Here is a 22,772-nt window from a genome sequence, read left to right as displayed (position 1 = left end):
TATGAGGTGTATGTATTTTTTTTTTTTCAACTAGCTCAGGTCTGACACACTTAAATCTGTGCAACAGCATTTTTAATAAAAGCTGCAACAAGCGGTATTATGGTTACTGTAAACATTAAAAAGGTTTGGTGTTGCGCTTCTTTTCGGGGTTCGAATTGTTTCACTTACAAGATGCAGTGTTTTTGTGGCCTCTTAAGTAGCTAAGTGAGGTTGACGGTATGAATCGGTATATCCTCCTAGACACAGTTCGGAGGGTGTAGGTTTCTTTTGACCTGACAAATGGCAACTTTGTACAAAATGTCCTAAAATAAAGTAAAGCAAATATTTAGACGATGGAGTGTGCACTGTAGACCTAAAACCAGGCAGTTTGTTCCGGAAAATTTATTTTTTAGTACACATTCTTTGTATATTATGTTGTGTGCACACCTTATAGTTAAGTTAATAGAGGAAGTGGAACACAATCACTTACATATGCACAGCAAATATATCAACAAAATGCTTATCAGGCCTGCTAAATTGCAGTTGCACTACAGTGCACATTGTAGTGCCAATGCACATATGTTTAGTGGACTAAGTAGGTCATTAAGTACTTTTTACCTTCCATCATCCTCAATCGTTGGTCTACTGATTTCAGAACATATGCTACTGTACACTGTTGTACTACTATTCTAATATAATCTTCTGTATATTGTATTTAATTATTGACATACACAATAATAGAGGTTCTCATTGTACAGGAAAGGTGACCATAGCACCAAAATACATTATGGGTAACCTGTTGTTCTAGGATTTGCCTGCAGTGATAAAGGACTATACTGTCATTGCATTACAAACATACATTTTTGTTACTGTTCAGGCATATAACGGTCAAAGCCTTTGCTATTGCCTTAGGAATGGTGTACTTTGTGTTTTTGTGTGCGTGCATGTGAACCATAGCAGCGGGCACTTATTGCCACATCCAGATGGTGCTGGAAACAAACAGGGCTACCCTGTAGGACCCCTCAATAGGAGCGTCTAGACTGTTCCCTGACCAGACAGATACAGCCTCCCATCAAATTAGCGTTTGTCAGATTTATGGTAATGGTCCGCAACAGTCTTCCTTCCAGTGACATCATGATTTACAGCACTGACACCCATCCCCACCCCCTGCCTCACAAATACACACATATACACCATCGTCATCCTGAGCACCCCTTCATCCCACCGACTCCTACAAATGCAACCTCCCCTGCTCTATCCTCTTTTCTCTCTCCATCCTTTATTTCTTAGCCCCTGCTCTTTGCTACTGAACAACTCTTGCCCGCAACCAGGCCTTGTCTTTGCAACTGGGAGGAGAAGTGGTTGAGGTGAGGTTTGTAAGAATGGCTGAGGCCATATCCCAGTCTCCTTCTCTGAAAATGTCACAACCCCAGAGGGAAAGAAAGACCCACTCGGGGTGGCAAAACCACCCAAGCCCCCTCTGCCTCCCTAACAATGGGTTGTGTCAGGGTTTCCTGTTAATCCTCTGTGATGAAGCTTGAGTGTTTTTGGGGTGAAGGGTTGGGGATGAGGGTGAGGTGGTGGTGCATAGAAGCTTGGGGGGGTGACACAGAGATACTGAGTGGTTGAGAGTTTAGAGGGTGAGGTGCAGAGAGGAAGAAGGGATGCATTATTGGTGGTGGAGTGCGAGTGGAGGACAGACAGAGAGCCCCATGTATGCGGATTAGCGTCGCCCCCTCTTTCATGTCGGCGGTTTTTGGGTGGTAACCCGATCCCTGGGCCCTAGCACTAGTGAGCCCAGTGGGAAAGGCTTCCTGACAGATATCCCGTCCATTCTCAGCCCAAATGTTTTTCCAAGGCTGCTCCTCTGCCTTTGATCTGGCCTCCTCCTCAACCACGCAGGGTCACAAGCTACCATGTCAGGCCAGATAGGAGAAGGCCAACAGTGGAACTGCTTACTGAAAATGGAAAGAGAAGGGGAGCGGGGGGGTCGTTCTTGTCTGTTGTTCAGAAATCTTGCCCCATGGTCTAGACCTGTCTCTTAAAAAGTGGACTTTACGCTCCAGACGGTCAGTTGGTCACATCACAGTCAGATGAAACTCCACCTTGCACCTCTGTTCCTAAATAACAGACGGTTCTCGGCTGTTTTTCAGTTTGTTTTTCACTGTGACAAAGCTGATTCTTGTGGAAATGTTCTGGTGTTTCAGACAGGCTAGATGTCCTCCTTCCTCTGTTTGATATGTTAATGATCACTCAAGAAAGAAATAGACGTGATATGCATATGTTACTGTTATTTAGCTTATTGTATTTTGTTCATTAAGTTTAGTTTCTTATGTTAACAATATATATATTTTTAGTTATTTCTATAAGATGAGGATATGCAAATTGCGTTACAGTAACTAAGTTACAGCAATGCATTGCTTCTCCCTTTGCAGTGCATTGGATGCAGTGTGTTCAAGCAGGAAGCTTGGGGGCGCTCTAACTTCACTGTGTGTGTGTGTGTGTGTGTGTGTGTGTCCTTGTCCAGACACCTTAGCGTCAGGGCAATAGTGTTCGAGCCAGACAGACAGAAGTGGGATGAATGAATTGGGTAGTGGGGGTTATAGGGGAGAGAGAGGGAGGATGTTGCTTCAGAATAAGGGGATGATATGCCTGCAAAACGGTGACAAGCAAATCAGCTTTAAAACAGGGCCTCCCTGTACACACACAGACACGCAGGCATTGTGGGTTGTTTTGTCGACTTAAGTAAGACACGGTCTACTTCACCAGGCGGGATGTTGAGCTGGTGCAGACAGGGTCATCTTATTGTTGCTGCATGTCTGCCATTTTAGTCCAGTAGGTCTGTGTGATATCGTGTTGTAAGATGGTAAAATCAACAATAGACATATTCAACATTCACTGCATTAAAAACATTCCGCACAACTGGATGTGCATTGTTGAGGCATGGAATAGGTGTGACACGTATCCCCCAAATGTTTGTGTGTGTGTCTGTGTAGACTGATCTATTTATGATGCGGAGGTAATGAATGGCACCTGTTTAGTGTCCTTAGTTGGCCATCATTTTTTAAGTGCAGTAAATCTTGTATTTCATCACCCACGGCCACAGTTGAAAGCGTGTCATGGTGCTCACTGCCAAATCTGCAATTTCTTGGCTTTATCTTGCAATTAAGGTTTTAAGAAACCAGTCAATCATGCCTGTAGTGACAAGCATCGTTCCTCTTGTATCATCTTCCCTTAGGGAGGAAAATGTGCTGCCACGAGAGGGGAGGGGTGGCAGCGGTGGTGGTTAGAAGGCTGGTGGAGGATGTATTATCAAAACATCAGGAGGACTTGAGCAACCACACGTCTTGGTCTGAAGTATGTGTTGGGTTATGAAGCAGAATAAAGGCTGGTGGGTGGTTTGGTGAGGTGTGGCAGGGACCCAGGTCTAAAGCCGTCTGTGGTTGGCGCGGTAACAACCATGGGAAGAGTCCAGTGAGCAGCCTTGTGTGTCTAGCATGTCTCTCTCACCCCTTAACGAGAATGGCATGCAGTGCGCCCCACACACCCCCTTCCCTCACTGTACTGAACCACACTGTGTCCCACCGTGCACCCCCCATCCAGCTTCAAAGCGGCAAATAACAACAACAACAACTGAAGGGGGGAGAAGATGAATGAGGATGAATGTATGTGCCTCTTCCATCCCCCTTTGCCCGCACACCCCCTTCCCTGCTCCCCTCTACCCTTCCTTCCATCTCTGACAGACTGCCTTCCTGCATGCCCTTCTCAGGCTCCCACCCTCTGCCCTACCCCTGGTTTTGCAGGCCTGTGTTATGACTGTGGCCGGTGTGTATTACACACATATCTGTTAGCGCCGCTAGTCCGTCGGGACGCCCATATAAAGGACTGTCATTTTCAAAGGTCAGGAGTGAGCCCTGCACACAAGTGTTGTCCCGACACTTGGTCTGGAAAAATAAAAACGGCCTGCTTGCCCGTCCGTGTCCCGTGTCTGTCTGTCTTCGGGGGCCGTGACTCCCAGAGGCAAGTGTCTCGGATGTCCTTTCCCCTTTCTCCTCCTCCTCTCTTCTTTCCTATGCTAGACCCACTGTCGTTGGGAAATCAAGATGCCCAGCTTGTGTATATTGGCAGCCAAGGAGGAAGTCATGGTTTGCTTTTTGGTGTGCCCAGCTATTGGAAATGCCAGAAGGTAAATGTGATACTTCCGTTTTAACAGGCATTATTTCACTCATTAACACCATCGCTAAGACGAGTGCAAACAGTTCAAGCATATCAGTTGATGTGTAATCTACCTTTCAACAGGAAGTGTGCCGCACCACAGGCTTGTTGAGCAAGGACACGACCTGCTGTGTTGGTTTTTATTGTGCACATGTTTGTGTATCTGAGGCTTCTGCTAAAAAAAGTGTACTTAAGAATTAAGATTGCTTCGGGTAGCCTGCGAGTCTACATCTACATCTTGGCAACAGATTTCTTTTAGCCATAGTTTCCACATGAATACTCCTTTTTTCCAAACTGTAAAATGTGGGCAAGATGTAGCCTAAGCCCATTTCAGGTGGCACTTACTCCCTGTAAACCAGAGCACTATCATTATAATTATCAATAAGTCTGGCAGAGTAGATTGTTTTCAACAAAGAGGATGATCTGATGTAGTTTGAATTGGCAGTAATGATGCTGATGAGAGAGATCAATCATTTATGATCACTGATAAACCATATTCTCTATTTTTTATAAATCAAAAATATTTCCTTCAGGTCAACATTTTTCCCATACTTTTTGACCTACCACATACACACTATGTATTCTGTATTTATATTGTTTTTTTTATGGCTGCATCATTTGTTCAAATGAAAGCTGCATGTCTTGTTCATCATTATTAATAGTTAAAAGTAGTTTATAATATGTGTGGAATATGTTTCATTTGGATAATGTTCGCCAAACATTGGGATAAACACAATACAATGTAATGTTCCTAATGATCCCACAAGACTGCTAACTTTTTCTGGGCAAGGCATTGGATTAATCATGGGTTTGTCCTGAGTATTCACGCTACAGCATTAGCACTAGATGCTGTAGCCTGTTTTAGATGTTTTAGCATAGTAGAGAAATGTATTTAAATTCCTAAAATAAAAATGTACCTGCATGCAGTTTATCATTCTTGCAGATTAGGCAAGTTAAAATCAAAATACTCAGAAGGAATATTTGTATGCTATATTATATATACTTTGACGCCCCCAATGATTAGCAGTTATTTTACAACTGAAGCGGGAAGAAAACCACACCATAGAAACTAGAAGCTTGTTGGGGTACCTCTATTTGGAACATGCTGTCATGCCACTGCCCATTTTCCTATCCTGTGGTGTCTCAACAGTAGCCAGAGAGTACAAGAGTGAAACACGAACTAGTTTGCTGTGGTGGTAGTGGCTTCCCTCTAACCCACATTTATTACCTCTAAAAATACAAAGTGGTTTTCTAAAAAGAGCCTGGCTCCTGTTCTGTCCAACTACGTCAGGTGAATTTGCAACACGATGGGTTCTGACTCATTTTCCTTGAAAATGGTCAACTCCAACTGAACCCCTCCGTTTGTAGTGGCTAAACCCTGTACCTTGTTCTTTTTTCCCATTTATGTTTTGTTAAAATATCCATGTCATAGGTTAACCATATGCAAATCAACAGACAGTCACTTGAGGTCAGCAGGCTCCATGGTGGTGTTTGTTAGGCTGCATGTGGTATGACTTTGAGCATTGTTTAAAGGAAAACACTGGAGAAAAAGAAACTGCAGCAATTATTTTCCTTTCATACCACTTATATCCTTTTTAACTCCACCATCACTTACACAACGCTAAATGCTATTAGGTCCAGCGTCTGTAGAGTTATGTAGCTGCCCTGACCAATCCTTACACAAGTACTGGAAGACCAGCAGCTTCTGTTCTTGTGTGCTTGAGCTCTGATCAGCTGCCAGGAGGCCCAGTTATGTCACCCATTAAATGTCTTGATGTCTTTTTCAAACTGGATGCCTGGGGGCTGTTTTGTCCTTCTTTCTGTCATGCATCTTTTAAGGAGACATTCATCTGAAAAAATGCAGTCTGGCTATGTCTTCAGTGATATTTATATTCGCAGTGTTTCTCATTTACATAAAGCCTAGCTAATCAGCTTTCGCAACAACAGTGAGGTAACGTCTCGGCAGGTCTTTCAGGAAAGCACAATTAAAACATCTACAATCCTATAAGAGGCAACCAATCAATAAAGTCCAGGAATGGCAGACTTTTTATGGAAAGTGTTTTGGCAAGAAGCTGTAAGGTTTTATTTATTTTTCTTAAAGATCGCTCTCTCTCTTAAGGCACAGGTGGTCTCACAGTAATTAAATAGTAGCCTTAATAAACAAGGAAGTAAGGCTGATAAGCTTCCATGGGCACATGTTGTTCTAGGCAACAGCACATGTACAAATATTTTTATAACTCAGTCACTTCCAGCTTGTGTGAACATACTGTAACCACATTTAGGGAACTGTTGACTGTGAATGTTAAATTCAACTTCCAGTTTTAATCTCAGCTGTTTGTCTGGATGCCTTAGAGATTTATGGAGGTAGTCATCACAGGACAGTCTCATTTCAGCTCTGTCTCAGTGACACAACAAACTAACTCTCAGATCATTGAGTGTGTGGTTGACATGTCTCGAGGCAAGGAAAGGCCTTTGGACATATTTATTTTTCTCCTGTGAGCCTTTTGACCAAGCTCTCCTCGTCAATCTTGTGCTGTCAAGGAGGGCCAGAGGTGGGCGCTCCCTTCTTTCCCTCTCTCACAGGGGCCACTGTGTACATAGGGACCCCAGGGTTAGACCGCGGATGCCCCTTTGGTAGCTGTTGTGAAATCCACACTGTATGTGAAGGAAGAGGTGGTGTGAGTTGTCCTGTTTGTCTGCTCCCACACAGCCAATGAGGCTGAATGAACCTTCTTCTGATCATTTTTAACTCGTATATAACTCATAGCAACGTTATAGTTATTTCAGTTATTCCATGTCTTCATCTCAACCCCTTGCTTCCTCTGAAAGATCAACTGTCAGTTTGCCCTCTGCAGAAATCTTTACGTGTAGCTCTAGGGGTGGTGGGGGGAAGAGAGCAAAAGGGAGAATATAATGACCTCATCAGACCAAGTTTTTACATGTGTTCCCCCATCTGACGCACGTATGTTTCTGATCTTACCGTTTTTCTGGAAGAGGAGAATGTTTCCTGTTTGAGTAGACTGGCGGGTTCACCTAGGAGTCGGGGGGGTCGGGTTGCTCAGCCGACGTCTGGTTCTGTTGAAGCAGATTCCCCACATCTCCATCAAACAGCAGCTCTGTTTTGGCACGGCTCTGAAAACTGACCCTGGTGGTCACTGATGTCTGGGGGTATGCGGAAGAATTCTGGCTGCAACACTCTTTGCTGCTCTCTTGTTTCCCTCCAATTTCAGAGAAGCCCTGGTTGGATCTCGTACCAATCACTGCTCGGCCGAGGAAAAACTCTTTTTGCTTCCTTAATCTCAAGGCAAGAAGTGAGCTGCAGTTGAAACCAAATTTCCAATAGAAATGTTTGTAGCCTTGTAGTAAACCTAAATCTTGAACATTTGACAAAGATAATTTAACATTGATACAGAATATTTGTTTATCCTCTCATTTGTTTATATCTGCTTCTCTCCAAGTTTTAATGGCATGCCCAAGCACACCTGGAGAACGTGCGCACAGATATGCGGCAGTTTGTGTACACTTGTGCGTCCTGTCAGTCTTTGATTGAGCAGAGTAGCAGTGTGTTGATCAGGGTCGTCCCCTGACAAGTGCAGTAAGCAATCTTGTGTTGATGTTCTTCCACCAGAAATGTGATATGGTAGATGGGAGAGAGTGTGTGTTTGTCTCTGCCCTGCCTTGTCCTGACTGGTTCCCGTCCTGCTAATAAAAGAGATCTCTTTTTAGTTTCGGATACTGATCTCTCCACACAAGTTTAAAGATCTCATTCACGGTTCACACTGCATTTGCCCCTGAATGTCTCACAGCAGGCCCTCAGTCCCAGGCCGTGATTCATGGAGTGACAGGTCTGCCTCTGGCCGCCACAAGGGTCCAGTCAGACGTGGTCCACACTGCAGATAAAAACATGTTGCACCAGTGCTTAGATGCATGCATCCAACTCTACTGTGACATGTGACATGCTTACATTAAACCATAAAAGTAAAATATTACGTGGTTGTATTCTTTATCGGCCCTTAAAAACATTCTGCTGAAATATTGATGACCATTTTGCTCCTCTTATATCTATTAAGGATCTAAACGTGTTTCATAGACCAAACCTGTTTTTTCCCATGTAGTAGGGTTTCCTGCTTCAGCACATGAAGACAGCTGTAATGCACATGACAGTCTTCTTGCAAAGCTAGAGAGGCACAAGAGTTTATTCACTAATATTCACTTTAAGGCTAGAACTTGTTACAAATGCAGACTCTTAATCACTACCCCATTGAAGGCAGGTGTGTTTGTTCTCTTTTTCAATTATTTCATTGCTTTGTTTGTTGTGTTGTAGTGTTTCCGGGCACTGTGCTGTAAAGGACCCCCGCCGCCAAGACCAGAGTATGATGTGGTGTGCATTGGCCTGACAGGTGCTGGAAAGACCAGCCTGCTCTCACGCCTCTGTAGTGAGGGCAGCGACGGCATCGTTCCTACAACAGGTATGTGCACATAGCATATGGATCAGTTGGGAAAGAGAGTAAATGCAAAATGTGTGTACTCAAATAGAAGCAGGCACTCTCCACATATATACCCGCCATCCTTAACTCACATGTGTTCTTTAAAGCTTTCCAAGCTTCTGAAGTGCTTTCACGTTTCAAGAACATGTTGTCCTCAGGATTAGAATCACAGATAGATAATACTATCCAGGTATTACAGCTCTCCAATAGGGGGAAGCATGTCTTCATCATGCCTTCCAAAGTCCCAGCGTTCATGCCAGAAATGCTCTGCTGTATCTCACCTGCCAATACTCAGCTTCTTTCTTCTAGTCAAGTGGGAGGCTGGTGTTAAGTATGTCCAGAAGAAAAGGCTTTAGGGTTAGTACATCATTCTTTTGGTAGTCAATTCTCTGCGTTCCATATACGCAATGCAATCCCTCAAGGAGACCGACATTCCTTTTTTTCTCCCCCGGCTTTGTCAGCAGTCAGGTTTGAGCTGTTGCAGAAGTTCCATTTTAGATTTAGTCATTGTGCACTTTTACCAGTAGAAGCTAAATATAAAGTAATTCCCAAATGTGCTACCTGTAACCGTTAGTCTGTTTGTCTCTGTGGCAGGGGTTGTCCAAGGGAGGGAACACTTGTCTGCTGCGGAGTACGCCTTAATAGATCAAATATGTCGATTACTTACCTTAGCAGAGAATTGTTTTAGCGCACTTCTCTGAAATGAGATTTAGCTGTCAGCACTGTCTGTATCTGCCAACATCTTCAGAGGGAAGATTATGATGAACAATGAGGGGGAAGTCTCCTGCGGTTCCCCCCACTTCTTACTTCATGGTTTTGAACTGTCGTAATGTGCTTAAAAACCACATTTAGCAGTTAATTCAGATGTTTAGAAAGTCATAATGGCTTGTCTGTCCCATCTCTCCTCCTGTTTGTGAATGTTTCCAGGAAAGGAATTCCCACCAAGACAATTTAGCATAAGTTGAGCAAATCTCTTCCTTCATCGAGTTTCTTTACTAATTCCCACTGTATGCAACCGCAGAAACAAACTGTGGTAGCACTTTAGACATTAGCTCTTCCTCTAACTCCAATATAGAACAAAACACTTCTCTGTTTAGCTTTTTTTGTTTTTCTGTTTTGCTAACCCGGACCACACAAAGTGTTATTTTCTTTTGTTTTTGCAACACAAATATGTTGTCAGTTGTCTGTGTGTTCACCAGCTGGTGGTTTGGAAAAGGTATACCAAATATCCTGGGGGAAACTAAAGGATAAATATGGATTTTATTTAAGTTTAGATTTCTTTTAGCCATTTTCCAACTAATGAAAGACAATCCAGCTGACATTCCTAAAAGTTGATTCTCATCTCACACACACACACACACACACACACACACACACACACACACACACACACACACACACACACACACACACACACACACACACAATTTCTTTATGTCATTACAATGATGGATTTTATTTTTCCCCCCTCAGGTTTCAGCATAAAAGCAGTGCCATTTCCAAATGCCATCTTGAATGTAAAAGAACTTGGAGGTAAGAACCGCATGCCCAGCATTTAGCCTTTAAAGCTTTCAGAATTGAATTTGAAAATGTCCTCTTTTTTTGTCACGTGAAACCCACAGCGTGAGTCTGTGAGTGAATCTGTGTTTGGTGAAATATAGTGACCTAGCGATGACATTTTCTTGTGGTTCACCCGAGACGTTAGCAGGTTCATTGGCGGCAGCCCCCCACTAACTAAAACATGCATTAAAAAACACAGCAAAAAACAAACGCACCTTTTTAAAGCTTCAATGGACTATTTGTTTGAAAGCAGTTGCAGGTTGAGAATACTGAGTTTCTTTGCATCCTAATTTATTAAGCTTTATAAAAGACGTTTATTTTATTTCACATACTGAAATCAAAACTGTATTAAGATTTATCATTTACCTTATTTCAGCAATTTTATTATTGTATTTCTGCACTCATTACTCTTTCAGTACCTCCTTTAGGTAAAGTAGCAAAGGTCATGTGTTAATTCATTATTGTATGTTTTAATACGATTTATTGAATTAGTTTGTTGCCCTTAAGTCATCCCGCTGTTTTCTGTTTCCCAGTTTGTGGGTGGGATGTTTTTGATCCTCCACTGGTAAAGCAACTGTTTTGCTCAAAATCCCAAATCTAAATTACACAAATGTGCAGATTTGCCATTTTAAAAACATGTTTTTCGATATCATCTCATCTCTCAGCATTAACTGTTTACACAAATAACTGTGTACACCTCTGGTAGCATCACACCTTTCGGTCAGAGACTGACATTTGTGTACAGACGTCAGACCTGTTAGTGTTTTTTGAAGTGGCTGTACAATCTGCACACTGTTATTCCTGGAAATGCACAGCATTCAAGGAAGCCGTTTAATAAGCACAGATGATGGAACTTGAGGTGGAGACATGTAAACAGAACAAATGCAATGAGAGGCTTTCAGTCCTTAAAGGGAGTCTTAAAAGTGGGATAAATCAGGGCTGTCCTTTCTCCTACAAACAACTTAGTGGCACAAGAAAATGTATTGTTTTGTTGAAAGTTAAAATAATTGACGTTGTTTTCTGCGCGCTATAGGCACATGACAGGTGCAGTGAATGTTTTGAAGGCTCACCCATCCAAGCCTTCTGAAAAGATGAAAAACATACACGCACAGACACTAACACACACACAAAGAGGCACCGGGGGACCACCAACGAGGGTACTACCAAATTTGGACAGAGCGCATTAGGGGGTTTTCAAAAGGGGTTATTCTGGAATGGTTCAAAGCCAGTCTGGTAGGACATTATTGTGGTTGGAAAAACACTGGTCCCACGGATGACACATTTGATTTAGACAAGTTAGTATACGCTGCCACCACAGCAAAGGATGATGAAATCTGTTCTCTTTTTCTCTTTGCCCCCCTCCTTGGACCCTTGCTCCCCTGCTCCTTTTCTTGTCAATACACAGAGCACAAGAATCTGAGCAATTTATGGTGCCATGCGTTGTGGATGAGTTGGACAGGGTGAAAACAAGAACATGATGTTTTGACTGACTACTTTTTATTTGGAACATAGTATCAGATTTAGGTTTCTGCCTGAGGTGAAATGTTGATATGTGAAGGCGTACTCTTCTTGTTCCAAATGTAAATGACGTAAATGTGGAGTCGGGAGATTTGGGGCTCTTGCATAATGTTCCACCGGTCAGTTTTCATAGTGGGCCTTTTACATCGTTTTGTGATTAACACAGACCCTTTCCGCACTGTTTGCAACTTACTCAACTCTTCCCATTTCTGTCAGTATTCTTTTTTCCTCTCCTTTCCCTATGGCTTTAAAACAAGCAAACGTGCCCGGCTCAGTTATACGTTATTTTGCTCTGCATCAATGATGCAGAAAAATTATACAAGATGTGACGCACAGACATCAGTATTCCTGACCCCAGAAAACTTGTTTTACACAATACCTTTGTGGCTTGTTCTCTTCACTCAGCCTTGACTAAGGCAAGGGAAGAAGCGCTTGAAGCGTGAAGATGTGAAGCACCGGAAAGCCCATTGAATGTCAATGAGGTATTCTCCCTTTACAGTAAGTAATGTAAAGCAAGTCTTGCTTATGCAGGTGACCTTAAGTGCCGGAGGTCGGGACGCTTATGCTTATACAGTATTTGCTCCTTCTGGTAGAGCAAATAGAGCAGTTGAAAGACATGAAAACCTTCCTCACAAAAACCCAAGCCTTCACACTTTTTATATGCAGTTATTCTATCCTTGCTGTTTGCTTGGCAGGGCAAGCCTTATTATTGCTCAACCTATTTCATCTGGGAGACGAAAGTGGTTTAACTTGAACAGGAAGAGGGCACATGGGAAAAGCAAGTGTCGAGGTCAAACCTTTTGGCACGCAGAGAAATCTTTGCATACAGCAAAGAGCAGAGAGAGAGAGAGACCCTAACATGGCACTTGGAGTTGTCTTAGGAGTCATGTCTCTTCTCTGTTTATAAAATGTTGCATGCTTTGAACCCATGTGTAGTTGACTGTGACTTGTATAGTTGCTAAGCCTGGTAATGCATTTTTAACTCTCCCTGCCTCGAGTGCACTGGGCCAGATTGTTATAAGCGCAAGCTGTCCTTTAAACCAGAGGCACAAAGCAGCTTATGTGCAGGCAACCCTGATGTATGGCGCCGGTAATTACTCAGACCAGGCTATACGTTTGTCTCTCTCATGCATTTGTCATTGAGGTCCCTGCTGTCTTGTTTTCATTTGTTCTTTTTCTTACAATCAACCCCCATCCGCTCTTCTCTTTACCATTGCTTCCGGATTATGCTATTAGTTGTGCTTTCTCTGTCTCTCTTTTTGCCTGTCTTTCGATCTTCACTCCGGTCAAGCCCTCCTCTGCTCATTGATTTGAACACATTGTCTGGCCGTGATGAAGCACACTTCCTCACAGCCCATTATCGGTCAGGGCTTGTCTATCTTATCATTCAGTGTGTTCACATGCTTGTAAATAACCTAGTTATTGTCAGCTTTCTGAGGTGCCCTGATTTCTTAGATATAATGTAAAGGAGAAACCCAGTTCCCTTAATTGGAGTAAAGGATTAAGAAAAACCCATTTAATACAGCTAGTTTCTTTTTTCTTAAGAAACTTGGTTTTCACATGCGTGCATTTCATTACAAACTGAAAGGTTTCACAAAGTGGCAGGATGAAAGAAAAAAAACAATTAAACCCAAAGTTCAGCTGAATCTTAAGCTATAAATAAATAAGTCTTAATAAAACGGTTTCCACAGCTGAACAGCAGACTATTTTAAAAAATCAGACGCATGTGCACACTAAAAGACAAACTGTGTGGTCGCTCACTACAGAGTCTGTCCTCTGTCAGAGCAGTCAGTTCAAATGCTCCAGAAAAAGAAAAACATCCACGTATCATTGATGTTCTTAGAATATGTCGACCTTGGTTCAGAAATATGGTAGAGATTAGTAGAGAAATAACGTTTTTGAAGAAGGTGAAAAATCATCTTGGGCTCTTTCATAGCCACTTATCATAATACGAGACCAGTGCACCTCTACGGCACCTTGTATTACTTAGTTACATGTAATCGGAAATCAAATAGATATCCAGAAATAATTGCGCATTTTCATTCTAAGATTGCCACCATGAAGAGATGGATATGCTATTTATTTTAACAGCGGGCAGCAATATTGTAAAATGAGAGCTCTTTGTACTCATCTGAATAAAGTGTAATAAAGTACTTTCAGTTGGTCGACATTGAGAATTTTGCATCTGGCGATCTTTAGTCTGGCAGGCATTTGCTACCCAGCTGGTGCCAGGTATGGGGATTAGGTGGGAAGGGCATCTCCGGGGACACGGGGAGGAATCTATTAGGTGTGTGTAGGAGTGTGCAAATGTGTGTGTATATGTCTGGACAGTGACATGACATCAAGTCTAGACGGGCCATTTCACAGTGTGCATTCATGCCACGCAATGATAGCTGATGGAAAAGTAGTCCGTAGTCTCGTTGCTGTTGAGGCTTTCGATTTGAAGTAGATATTTGCACTTTCAATGTTCTTGTTTAAACACTATGCGTCACCAGGCTTTCCAATACCTTTTGTATATTCCAGTGTTTTGGAAATCAGACAATTTGTAGGAAAACATTTGCTTCAATAAGCCAACTTAAAGGTTTATGTGTTTTTATTGGTATGAGCATGTATGTGCTTAAGAGAATATTGATGAAGATGTGATACGTGCACTGTGTGTAAATGGGATAGATCTTGGTACATATGTGAGCCCATCTTATCATCTATTATTATTCCATCACATGCGCATACAGAGAACATTAGCGAAGACAAGACAACACCAACAGGCAAAGGAAGTATGTCAGCACGTCTCAGAGCAAAACCTCGACTTTGTCATCTCAGACCCAATGTGTACTATTAAATAGGACCACCATATGTGTTACTTTGATCAACAGGGAAGCTTTTCTTTTGCATTGGAAAAGTTTTGACCTAAAGTGAAATCATTTGTAGGTTGTCATTTGGGTGTAAAGCGAATGCTGGCAGTCGCAGACTGTTCTGATTTCAAAGTTCTGAGGACGGACGTGTAACTGATCTCTATTTAAGGCCTCATTCAAGAATATGGCCCTATTTGATGTTGGGTTTGTTGTCGAAGGTGTAGGTGAATGGTGCATCATAAACACTATGAGGGACTGCCCATTAATATCTTGAAAGTGAATGAGCCGGGCGCCCTGGTAGCTCACCTGGTAGAGCGGTCGAACCACATACAAAGGCTGAGTCCTTGCCGTGGCGGCCTGGGGATCGAATCCGACCCGTGGCCATTTGCTGCACGTCACCCCCCTTCTCTCCCCCTTCTCTCAAACTGTACTATCATTAAAGGCATAAAAAGCCCAATAATTAATCTTTAAAAAAGAAAGCGAATGAGCCAAACCAACTGTTGAAGTTAAATTTACAAATGCGTTCAAGAACAATAAGTATTTTATTTCAACAATGCAATTGCAAAGTGGTGCAGTGGGTGAAGTGTGCAATGGCGATGAGGTCATATACATGTGCACTTGATATTATTATACGGGCACAGCAGTATATAAATGGGTTGGGTAAAGTTGAAAATAAATAAAAAGGTTGGGATGATTAATCATTACTTTCAACCAGTCACATTACTTGTCTATAACCACAAACAGCTGTTTTAGTCCTAGTGGCACATGATGAAAATGGCTCACCCAAAGGAAAGGGAGGGTCCAAAGTGGCAAAGAGCGAAAGCCAAATTATTTACATACAGTACCACAAGTTATTGATCTGAATTATTAAGAGGTACCACATTTCATGTGCATAAATGAGAGGGATGGATGTGTGTTTCAGACTAGGCCTCACACAGGAAATGTTTACTTAAAAACAGACTCTGCTAAGACTGCAGGTTGATGGTGTATCAACAGCTGAAGTATTTTCCACCTCACTCCAGCCCCAGCTCATTCCTCAATGAAGTAAGCAAACTTTATTACTAGAGGCCTCTCTCACCCGTCCCAGTGCTCCTTCCCATCACTGTATTGTAGCTGTTTTGTGCAGAGGAAAAACACTGTCTGTTTTTCGTTAGGGAGACTTCAAAGAGCTTGCTTTCAGTGTTTCAACTTTCAAGAGTGAACAAAGACCTGATTTGCAACATGTTTGCATTTTATTCTAAGTAAAAGCTGGCAAAAAGCATGAACGATGGGAGGCAGAAATGTATGAGAACGTGTTGTTGAAGCTGACTGTGAATCTGAAGCCGTAGCTGCATCAATACCCAACATCAAACGGAACAAGCCTCAACAGTAGCCTCATTTAGACCAAATGGAGAAATAGGGTAGTTGATTTCTACGATGTACCTTCGAGAGCTGAATTTGGAAAATAGTTCAGAAACACCAGTTATTAAACACAATTGAAAGAATTCAGAAGACTGTCTGCAGAAGACTATCTGCTTTTAATTTTTGCAGTGTAATTGGTTGCTTATGCTTTACTGGCAGTTGCCTCAACGTTTTGTTTTTTTCATTTATAATCACACTTCGGTAAAGGATAAAGTAACCAGATCACTGAAACATAATTCCAACTTGTGATTGTGTAAACTGTACACGTCTGCTTTTCCCATTCTCTCCTCTTCCTGCATTATTGGCACCATGATTTCCAGCTAATCTTTATTTCTTTGTCCCTGAATCATAACCCGTCAGTCCTTCAACAAAATCGGACTTTGGCTAATTAGAGCTAATCAAATACACCACAACAGATACATAGATCTGTATATAAACATTGGGTTTTTTAATTAATTGACGGATTGTTTTGTCTATAAAATGTGAATATAGATATAAATAGTGAAAATGGCCCAAGTAGATGTCTTAGAATATAATTTTTCCCGATCAATTTACCGTCGCCTAATACAAAGACAAACAGTAAATCTTCACACGTTAAAAGCTGGATCTAAGTAGTATCTTTTTTTTATTTATTGCAAAATGACAATTATTAAATGATCAAAGTAGTTGCTGTTTAAATTTCTGTTGATCGATCAATCGACTAATAATTCTAGCCCCAACAACTATAGCTAGAGGTTTTACTTAACACAAATTAAAAGCACAAAGCTGTACAAAAGTTTATTCTCTGAAAACAAAACAAAAAAAGAATAATAAGGAATGTTTTATGGACGGGGAAAGTTGACTGCATCAGTAATGAGTCGTAGCCCTGGTAAGTGTTTCACATTACAGTGGCCTGTAGCAGTTGGCTGTGCATACACAATGAATCACCAAACGTCTACGAAGCATAACCCATCCACAATCATTAAGAGTCTCAGAGACCTCAAACCATGCGTATATGTTAAACATCCATATTGTATGCAGTACAATACATAAGAAATTACACTCCTTGTTTCAGCGTGTCTTAATTTGCTTCAGAGGGTTGAAAAAGTCTCGCCTGGTGTTGAGTGAGAGAGGGAAGGATTCGGCTGGGTGAGGTGTTTTCCTCAGATCCGGTTTCTATCCATTTGATCCCAGAGAGGGTTACTCTCTGACCTCACAGACTGACATCATATACGTGTTTTTTCCGCAGTGATATATTGCCAGAAATGTTGGAATCATAACGTTGATTAATATGTTTTCTTACGTGGAGGACGTTTACGGCTTTAAAATATATAGTCTGCTGTGTTCACACATACACATTTTTTTTATATCTATAGACATCTATCTTAAATATATTCAGGAGAGCTGTAGTGAAGTTTAATTAGATAACCAACGAACACTCTTGCCCAAACTTTGATGGGAAATATTACGTTTTAGGATTATTCCCTCAAAACTAAAGAGAAAATACCCCATAGCTGACGCACCTTTTCGCATCAATATTTAACAGCTCAACGGGGATTAAATCCATCATGGAAAAGCAAAAGATACAGATTTATTTGGCCAAGTGTAGCCTCAGTAGACAATTATGTAATGGAGCCACAAGATATGTTTTATGATATTTTGTCCTGATGAAATGTTGCTCTCTTGCCATTACTAACATGATAGCTTGCTTTGTTGCTCTCTGCTCCTACACATTAAACCAACAGCTAAATGTATCAAGTCCAGGCAATGGAAAAGGATGTTGATGTCTATTCTGGGAAATGGAAGTCGTAACTTAAGTTTAGAAGCAGACGTGAGAAGTTTAGGGAACACAAGAAAAATATTGAACAATTGTAAATCTTGAAAGTATGCAGTTGTTGATTCTTCCTTCAGGTGCATCCAACCAAACATGCCAGAAGACTGAACCGTACTGTGTTATACCTTTTTTTACTATTACAAGAAGTTCATTTTCTGATTTCTCCGATTTGTTTTTGTTCACATATTTTCCGAAACTTGGTTCATGATTAATTTAGTTTATTGATGTGCAATTTATTATTTCATTCATACAGTTAAAACCCATATAGTGAATGAGTGAGGCAATAAGTCCTTCAACTGATGAGTAAGTACTTGACAGAGTCGGTAAGAGACATGACTTATACTGACATGCTATTTTTAGCTCTCATGCTGCACCGTTAACCTTTGGCTAATTACGTCTCAGTAAAATCTAAAAGTATGAGACATGTTTGTTTGTTATAATTACAAGCTATATATAGAGGACATAAACAAAGGATGTTAAAGGGTGGAAAAGTAGAAAGGAGCAAAGGAATGAGGTCTTACTTATGGTGCACTTATTTGATTAATGATATGTAGTAGGGCTGCCAGCAGCATCCCCCAAGAATCATGACGTCATGTTTGGAAATCCTCCTGTCAGGCCAATAGGTGGCAGAAGTTGCCAATGCTCCAATGAGACTTGACGGATATTCTACCATTTCCAGGCAAAGATGATAGAAACTTCCTAGTCAATCTCTCAAGTGCCACTTTGTCTGATAGCTTTCCACTCCAGTGAGAGGTGTGAGTAGAAAGAGTGGGGGAGGAAAGAAAGGAGGGAGGGAGAGCATGAGGGAAGGGAGGTAAAATGTTACTGAGAGCACTTCGTGATGTTTAAACATTTGCCAGCCTCACAGTTTGTCACTTCTTGGCAGTTATCTTACTATGAGCAACAATAACAAAACAACAGTTCACAAGATTGCAAAGGAAGTAACCTCACCGGACGGAGAGGATCATTTTAACCAGAGAAAGTAAAAGCAAATGCGTGTACTTGCGTATGCAATGTGATAAGACCCTTCGTAGTTGCGTGTAAGTGTTGTTGACACGTTCGGTGAGCGTGTAGAACAAACCTTTTGAACGGTTTAATGGAAAACATGTTTTTTTCCAGATTGTTGTGATATATTTTCCATGTTAAGGAGAAACTGCCATACTGCGTCTGTTATGACACATCCTGTTGGCTTGAAATGTGTAGTTCCTTCATTAAAGAATCAGTGGTTGTGGTCAACTTGTGTTCAGTTACAATGAATACCAAAAGTCACAAGAGGAGCAGGATGTCTCAATGTTAAAGGAGCATGAGTAACATGGAGGATGTGACTAGCATATCATGAATTGTGGTGTTGAGTGAGTTTGTCAGCATCAAAGAAGAGAGGGCGACAGCAGAAGCTGTCATCTGGCAGTCATTCCTAACCTTACAAAGAGCCTTTTTCTTCATGGGCTGAATAGTAATATAATAGGATTTTGCTATAAAACGTTTTTTTCTCACTGCTGGTTTAGTAGGAAGGGTTGGAGATGTACAAGGATGAGCATTTCCAGAACCAGAGTATTGCAGGTGTGTGCAGACAGGACATTAAGCCATATTTTGTGTTGCAGCTCCAGTACATAACTATTCCTATTTCTGAGTATTGGATTAAAAAACAAAAACAAAAAAGGGTATCCACTGTGAGAGTGTTGCGTTGTTGTTGTTTTTGACAGGGGCATGGTTGCTAAAGATTGTAAGAGGACTTTATTGCTCTGAAATGTCGGGAAAAGTCCTACGTAGGCAGTTAACTGAGCCCAATAAGCTCTACTAATCACATTACAATGTTTTGCATCAGGTGAGGAAATTGTTCTGGGTTTGGCTTCTTCCGATCTCACGAAGCAGATGGTATTTGGTCAGATCCTGAGCAAGTGCCCCTACAGTAAAGAAAGTGCACATGAATATATCATAAGGATCAAAAAGATGTCTATGAAAGTGTGTTTCCTCTCCGAAAGCATTGCCTACACTGTCGGTAAGGAGAAAGAAGGGGCCGGTAGTGGAAGCAGAGGGAGGTGAGAGCAAAAGGGACGTGACTGACTCATTTTGTTAGAATGTAAGTTTCTTCCTCAAATGACTTACACTAACAAATAAAGTTACTTTGAACTTAACCATTGTCAGCACACGATCTTGCTCCAAATGAGCAAACAAAAAAAGGAACCACCTGTTGTTGTTGTTGTTGTTGTTGTTGTTGTTCATTTTGAACTCCATGTCAGTGTGGCATTGAAAATGATCCCAGACTCCATTTGAATAGTCCAGTGTGTATGTGTATTTACTTTAACTTGACTTGGGCGACCCACTACTGTGTTCTAGGAGCTGCTGAGAAATTTGGCAAGAAAAGAGGTAGTTTGAACTTTATACCGCAACGCTTAGTGGTTTTCATTTAACAAGTTAATAACAAATACTGGATGTTTGACTTTTAAAACTGTATGTATCATGATTATTTTTCCCCAAATGATTTAACACCATGCCAAACATTAATTGCAATAATTGCTTGGAATTTGTTTTCAAAACATTTTTTACATCTTTTTTTCTGGCAAACATCTTGGTGTTCTTGGTTATGGTACATAACATCCAATACATAAATAAGACCAAGATACAGTAGAAGCAAAGAGAAATGCTTTTTGCCAAAATGTAATGACACTTGGTATATTTATTATATAAATAGCATTTCATAATTTTAGCTAAATATTGTAATAAGAAACATATATTAATTATAATTGTTTATTCTGTTTTTGTATGCAATGTCCTGATGTGCTCTGTTCTATATGTTTTATGATGTTCCAGAATAGATAATTTTTTTTAATACTTTCTAAAGATAATACTGTTCTGAACTCGGATAAAACAATATACATTATTTATTTAATAGAAATGTTTTGTAGGTGGAACACGATTATTTAAAAACTGATAATTATGAGTTTATACTTTTTTGATGATGCACATCATTCTACTAAAATAGTTGTTGGCATTTCTGTCACCAGGAGGTTTTCACATGACAGTTGTAACGTCAATTATGATAAATGCCTACTCCCAGAGGTTGACACATTTAATGGCTTAATATCCGTCTACAGGAGCCGACAACATCAAGAAATATTGGAGTCGTTACTACCAGGGATCACAGGGTGTAGTCTTCGTATTGGATAGTGCTTCATCGGATGAGGACCTTGAGGCAGCACGTAACGAGCTCCACTCGGCCCTGCAGCACCCGCAGCTCTGCACACTGCCTTTCCTCATCCTTGCCAACCACCAGGACAAGCCTGCTGCAAGGACGCCAAACCAGGTAACCTCGCCCGTTTACAGTGCTATTGTTAATGTATTGAGTCCCATGCAGCTCTAACTGCAATCAACTTCAAATCTTTCACAAATAAGCACAGCAGCTTCCACAGATTCATAAAACATTACATGTGTGTCTCAATCAGGAAAAGCAGTTTTGGATTTATTAAGTGTACACATTCAGACATATACTCACCAGTAAATAAGTAGACGCATACAAATGGCTATTTTCACTTGCACTCTAAAATGAATAGTATAACAGTCAAAGTGGGTGGTTTCAGAGCTGACCTCTAACAGTATGCCTCATGATGACTATTAGAATCGGCCTCATAATTTAATAACAAACCTGTAAAATCACAACTTGCTAGTGGTAGTGGCGTTTTTTTTTTTTTTGGAGACATCACCCCCAGTCTCTCAAAGCAAACTGGTCCGTGGTGAGGGTCCAAACTAAGAGCGATCTCTTTAAATTGGTGTTTTGGGAAAAGAGAAACCTCATCCGGAATAGGAAAACCAAGGCCTCCTCCTTCAGCCAGGCCTTGAACAGGAGCTTGCATACAAGTCCCTTGTGGCTGGCCTGTACCAAGGGCATGGTAAGGCTCAGCACCAACAAATAACATGGGGCTAATACCACATGGGTCACCTCCCTCTAAGGTTAGGTGTAGGAATCTAGTGCATTGCCGAGTGCATGGCTGGCCAGTGTGGAGACCACATCACTTCTGTCTTTGAAGGAGCCATAGCTAGTAAGCCATCGCTTTTGCAAATGACACTAAAACCAAGTGTACATTGAGTGTGAACTGGGAATGTTTGGCTGAAGCCGGTTTGTCTCCAACGCTCACCTCTGGAAGTCTTATTTTTAATGTGTCAAGGTTGGGGACATGATATCCAAGTGTACCATGTTCAAACCCTCCATTGCTGATGTGCCTTGTAGGAGTTGTGGGTCTGAAGATCTTGGGTGCCTGCCATGGCAGTAGCCTGATGACCTGCTAGTGGAACCCACTGTTGAGGGAGGTTGTCATGTTATAGAGGGAGACCTTGAGGCTTGGTTTGCCCAAAGAAATGACAAATCAGCAGACAAGAATGTGGAGTCCAGAAGAATTGACAGCTCTGACAGCATCCCCCCTGTCGCACGGAGGTCCGAAAGCACGGCGCACAGAGCTCTGACAGCATATTTGTGCGTGTGTGTGTGTGTATTCCTCGGCTAGCCTGACCTACCACTCTACCTCCCTCACAGAAGGAGCCTCTTGTAGGACGTTATGGATAGCATTCCCTGAGCAATGGTTACTCATGTTTCAAAAACCTGGAACCTCACTTTCCTGCAAACACACACAAACGTACATCATCTGCAGAGGCCTATTTAATGTTTCTGAAAGATAACAAAGATGAGTGCCTGTAGAGAGGACCATCTGCGTTTCCTAGTCTACATCACTAGTGTTGCTGCTCTTGTGATATGAACACTGCAGTGGGAAATGATAGAGAGAAAAGCTCTGTACCAGATTCTGTTGTGAGCCAAACTGAATGCATTTGAGGAAAACCTATGACTCCACCTGATCTGTTTAACTTATTAGTATGAACTAGTTGCACTTGAGCACAAAATCTAATCTTATTGATATTTTAAATGGCATCTGCTTGCTTTAAGCACGACAACACTGG

General features: G+C 41.5%; 1 protein-coding gene across 3 annotated transcripts in view; it reads left to right on the top strand.

The window, feature by feature from the left end:
* The window catches only part of arl15a (ADP-ribosylation factor-like 15a), a 94,503-nt gene that overhangs the window by 25,902 nt on the left and 45,829 nt on the right, over positions 1–22,772 (top strand). For all 3 annotated transcript variants that reach the window (XM_029439453.1, XM_029439452.1, XM_029439451.1), the window contains exons 2-4: positions 8,519–8,663; positions 10,155–10,214; positions 20,921–21,129. In XM_029439453.1, coding sequence (XP_029295313.1) covers positions 8,519–8,663; positions 10,155–10,214; positions 20,921–21,129 — 414 coding nt within the window. The remainder of the gene's footprint in view (positions 1–8,518; positions 8,664–10,154; positions 10,215–20,920; positions 21,130–22,772) is intronic.

The sequence above is a fragment of the Cottoperca gobio genome, chromosome 9 (genome assembly GCF_900634415.1).
Source record: "Cottoperca gobio chromosome 9, fCotGob3.1, whole genome shotgun sequence".
NCBI lineage: Eukaryota > Metazoa > Chordata > Actinopteri > Perciformes > Bovichtidae > Cottoperca > Cottoperca gobio.
This window is presented reverse-complemented; position numbering and strand designations above follow the sequence as displayed.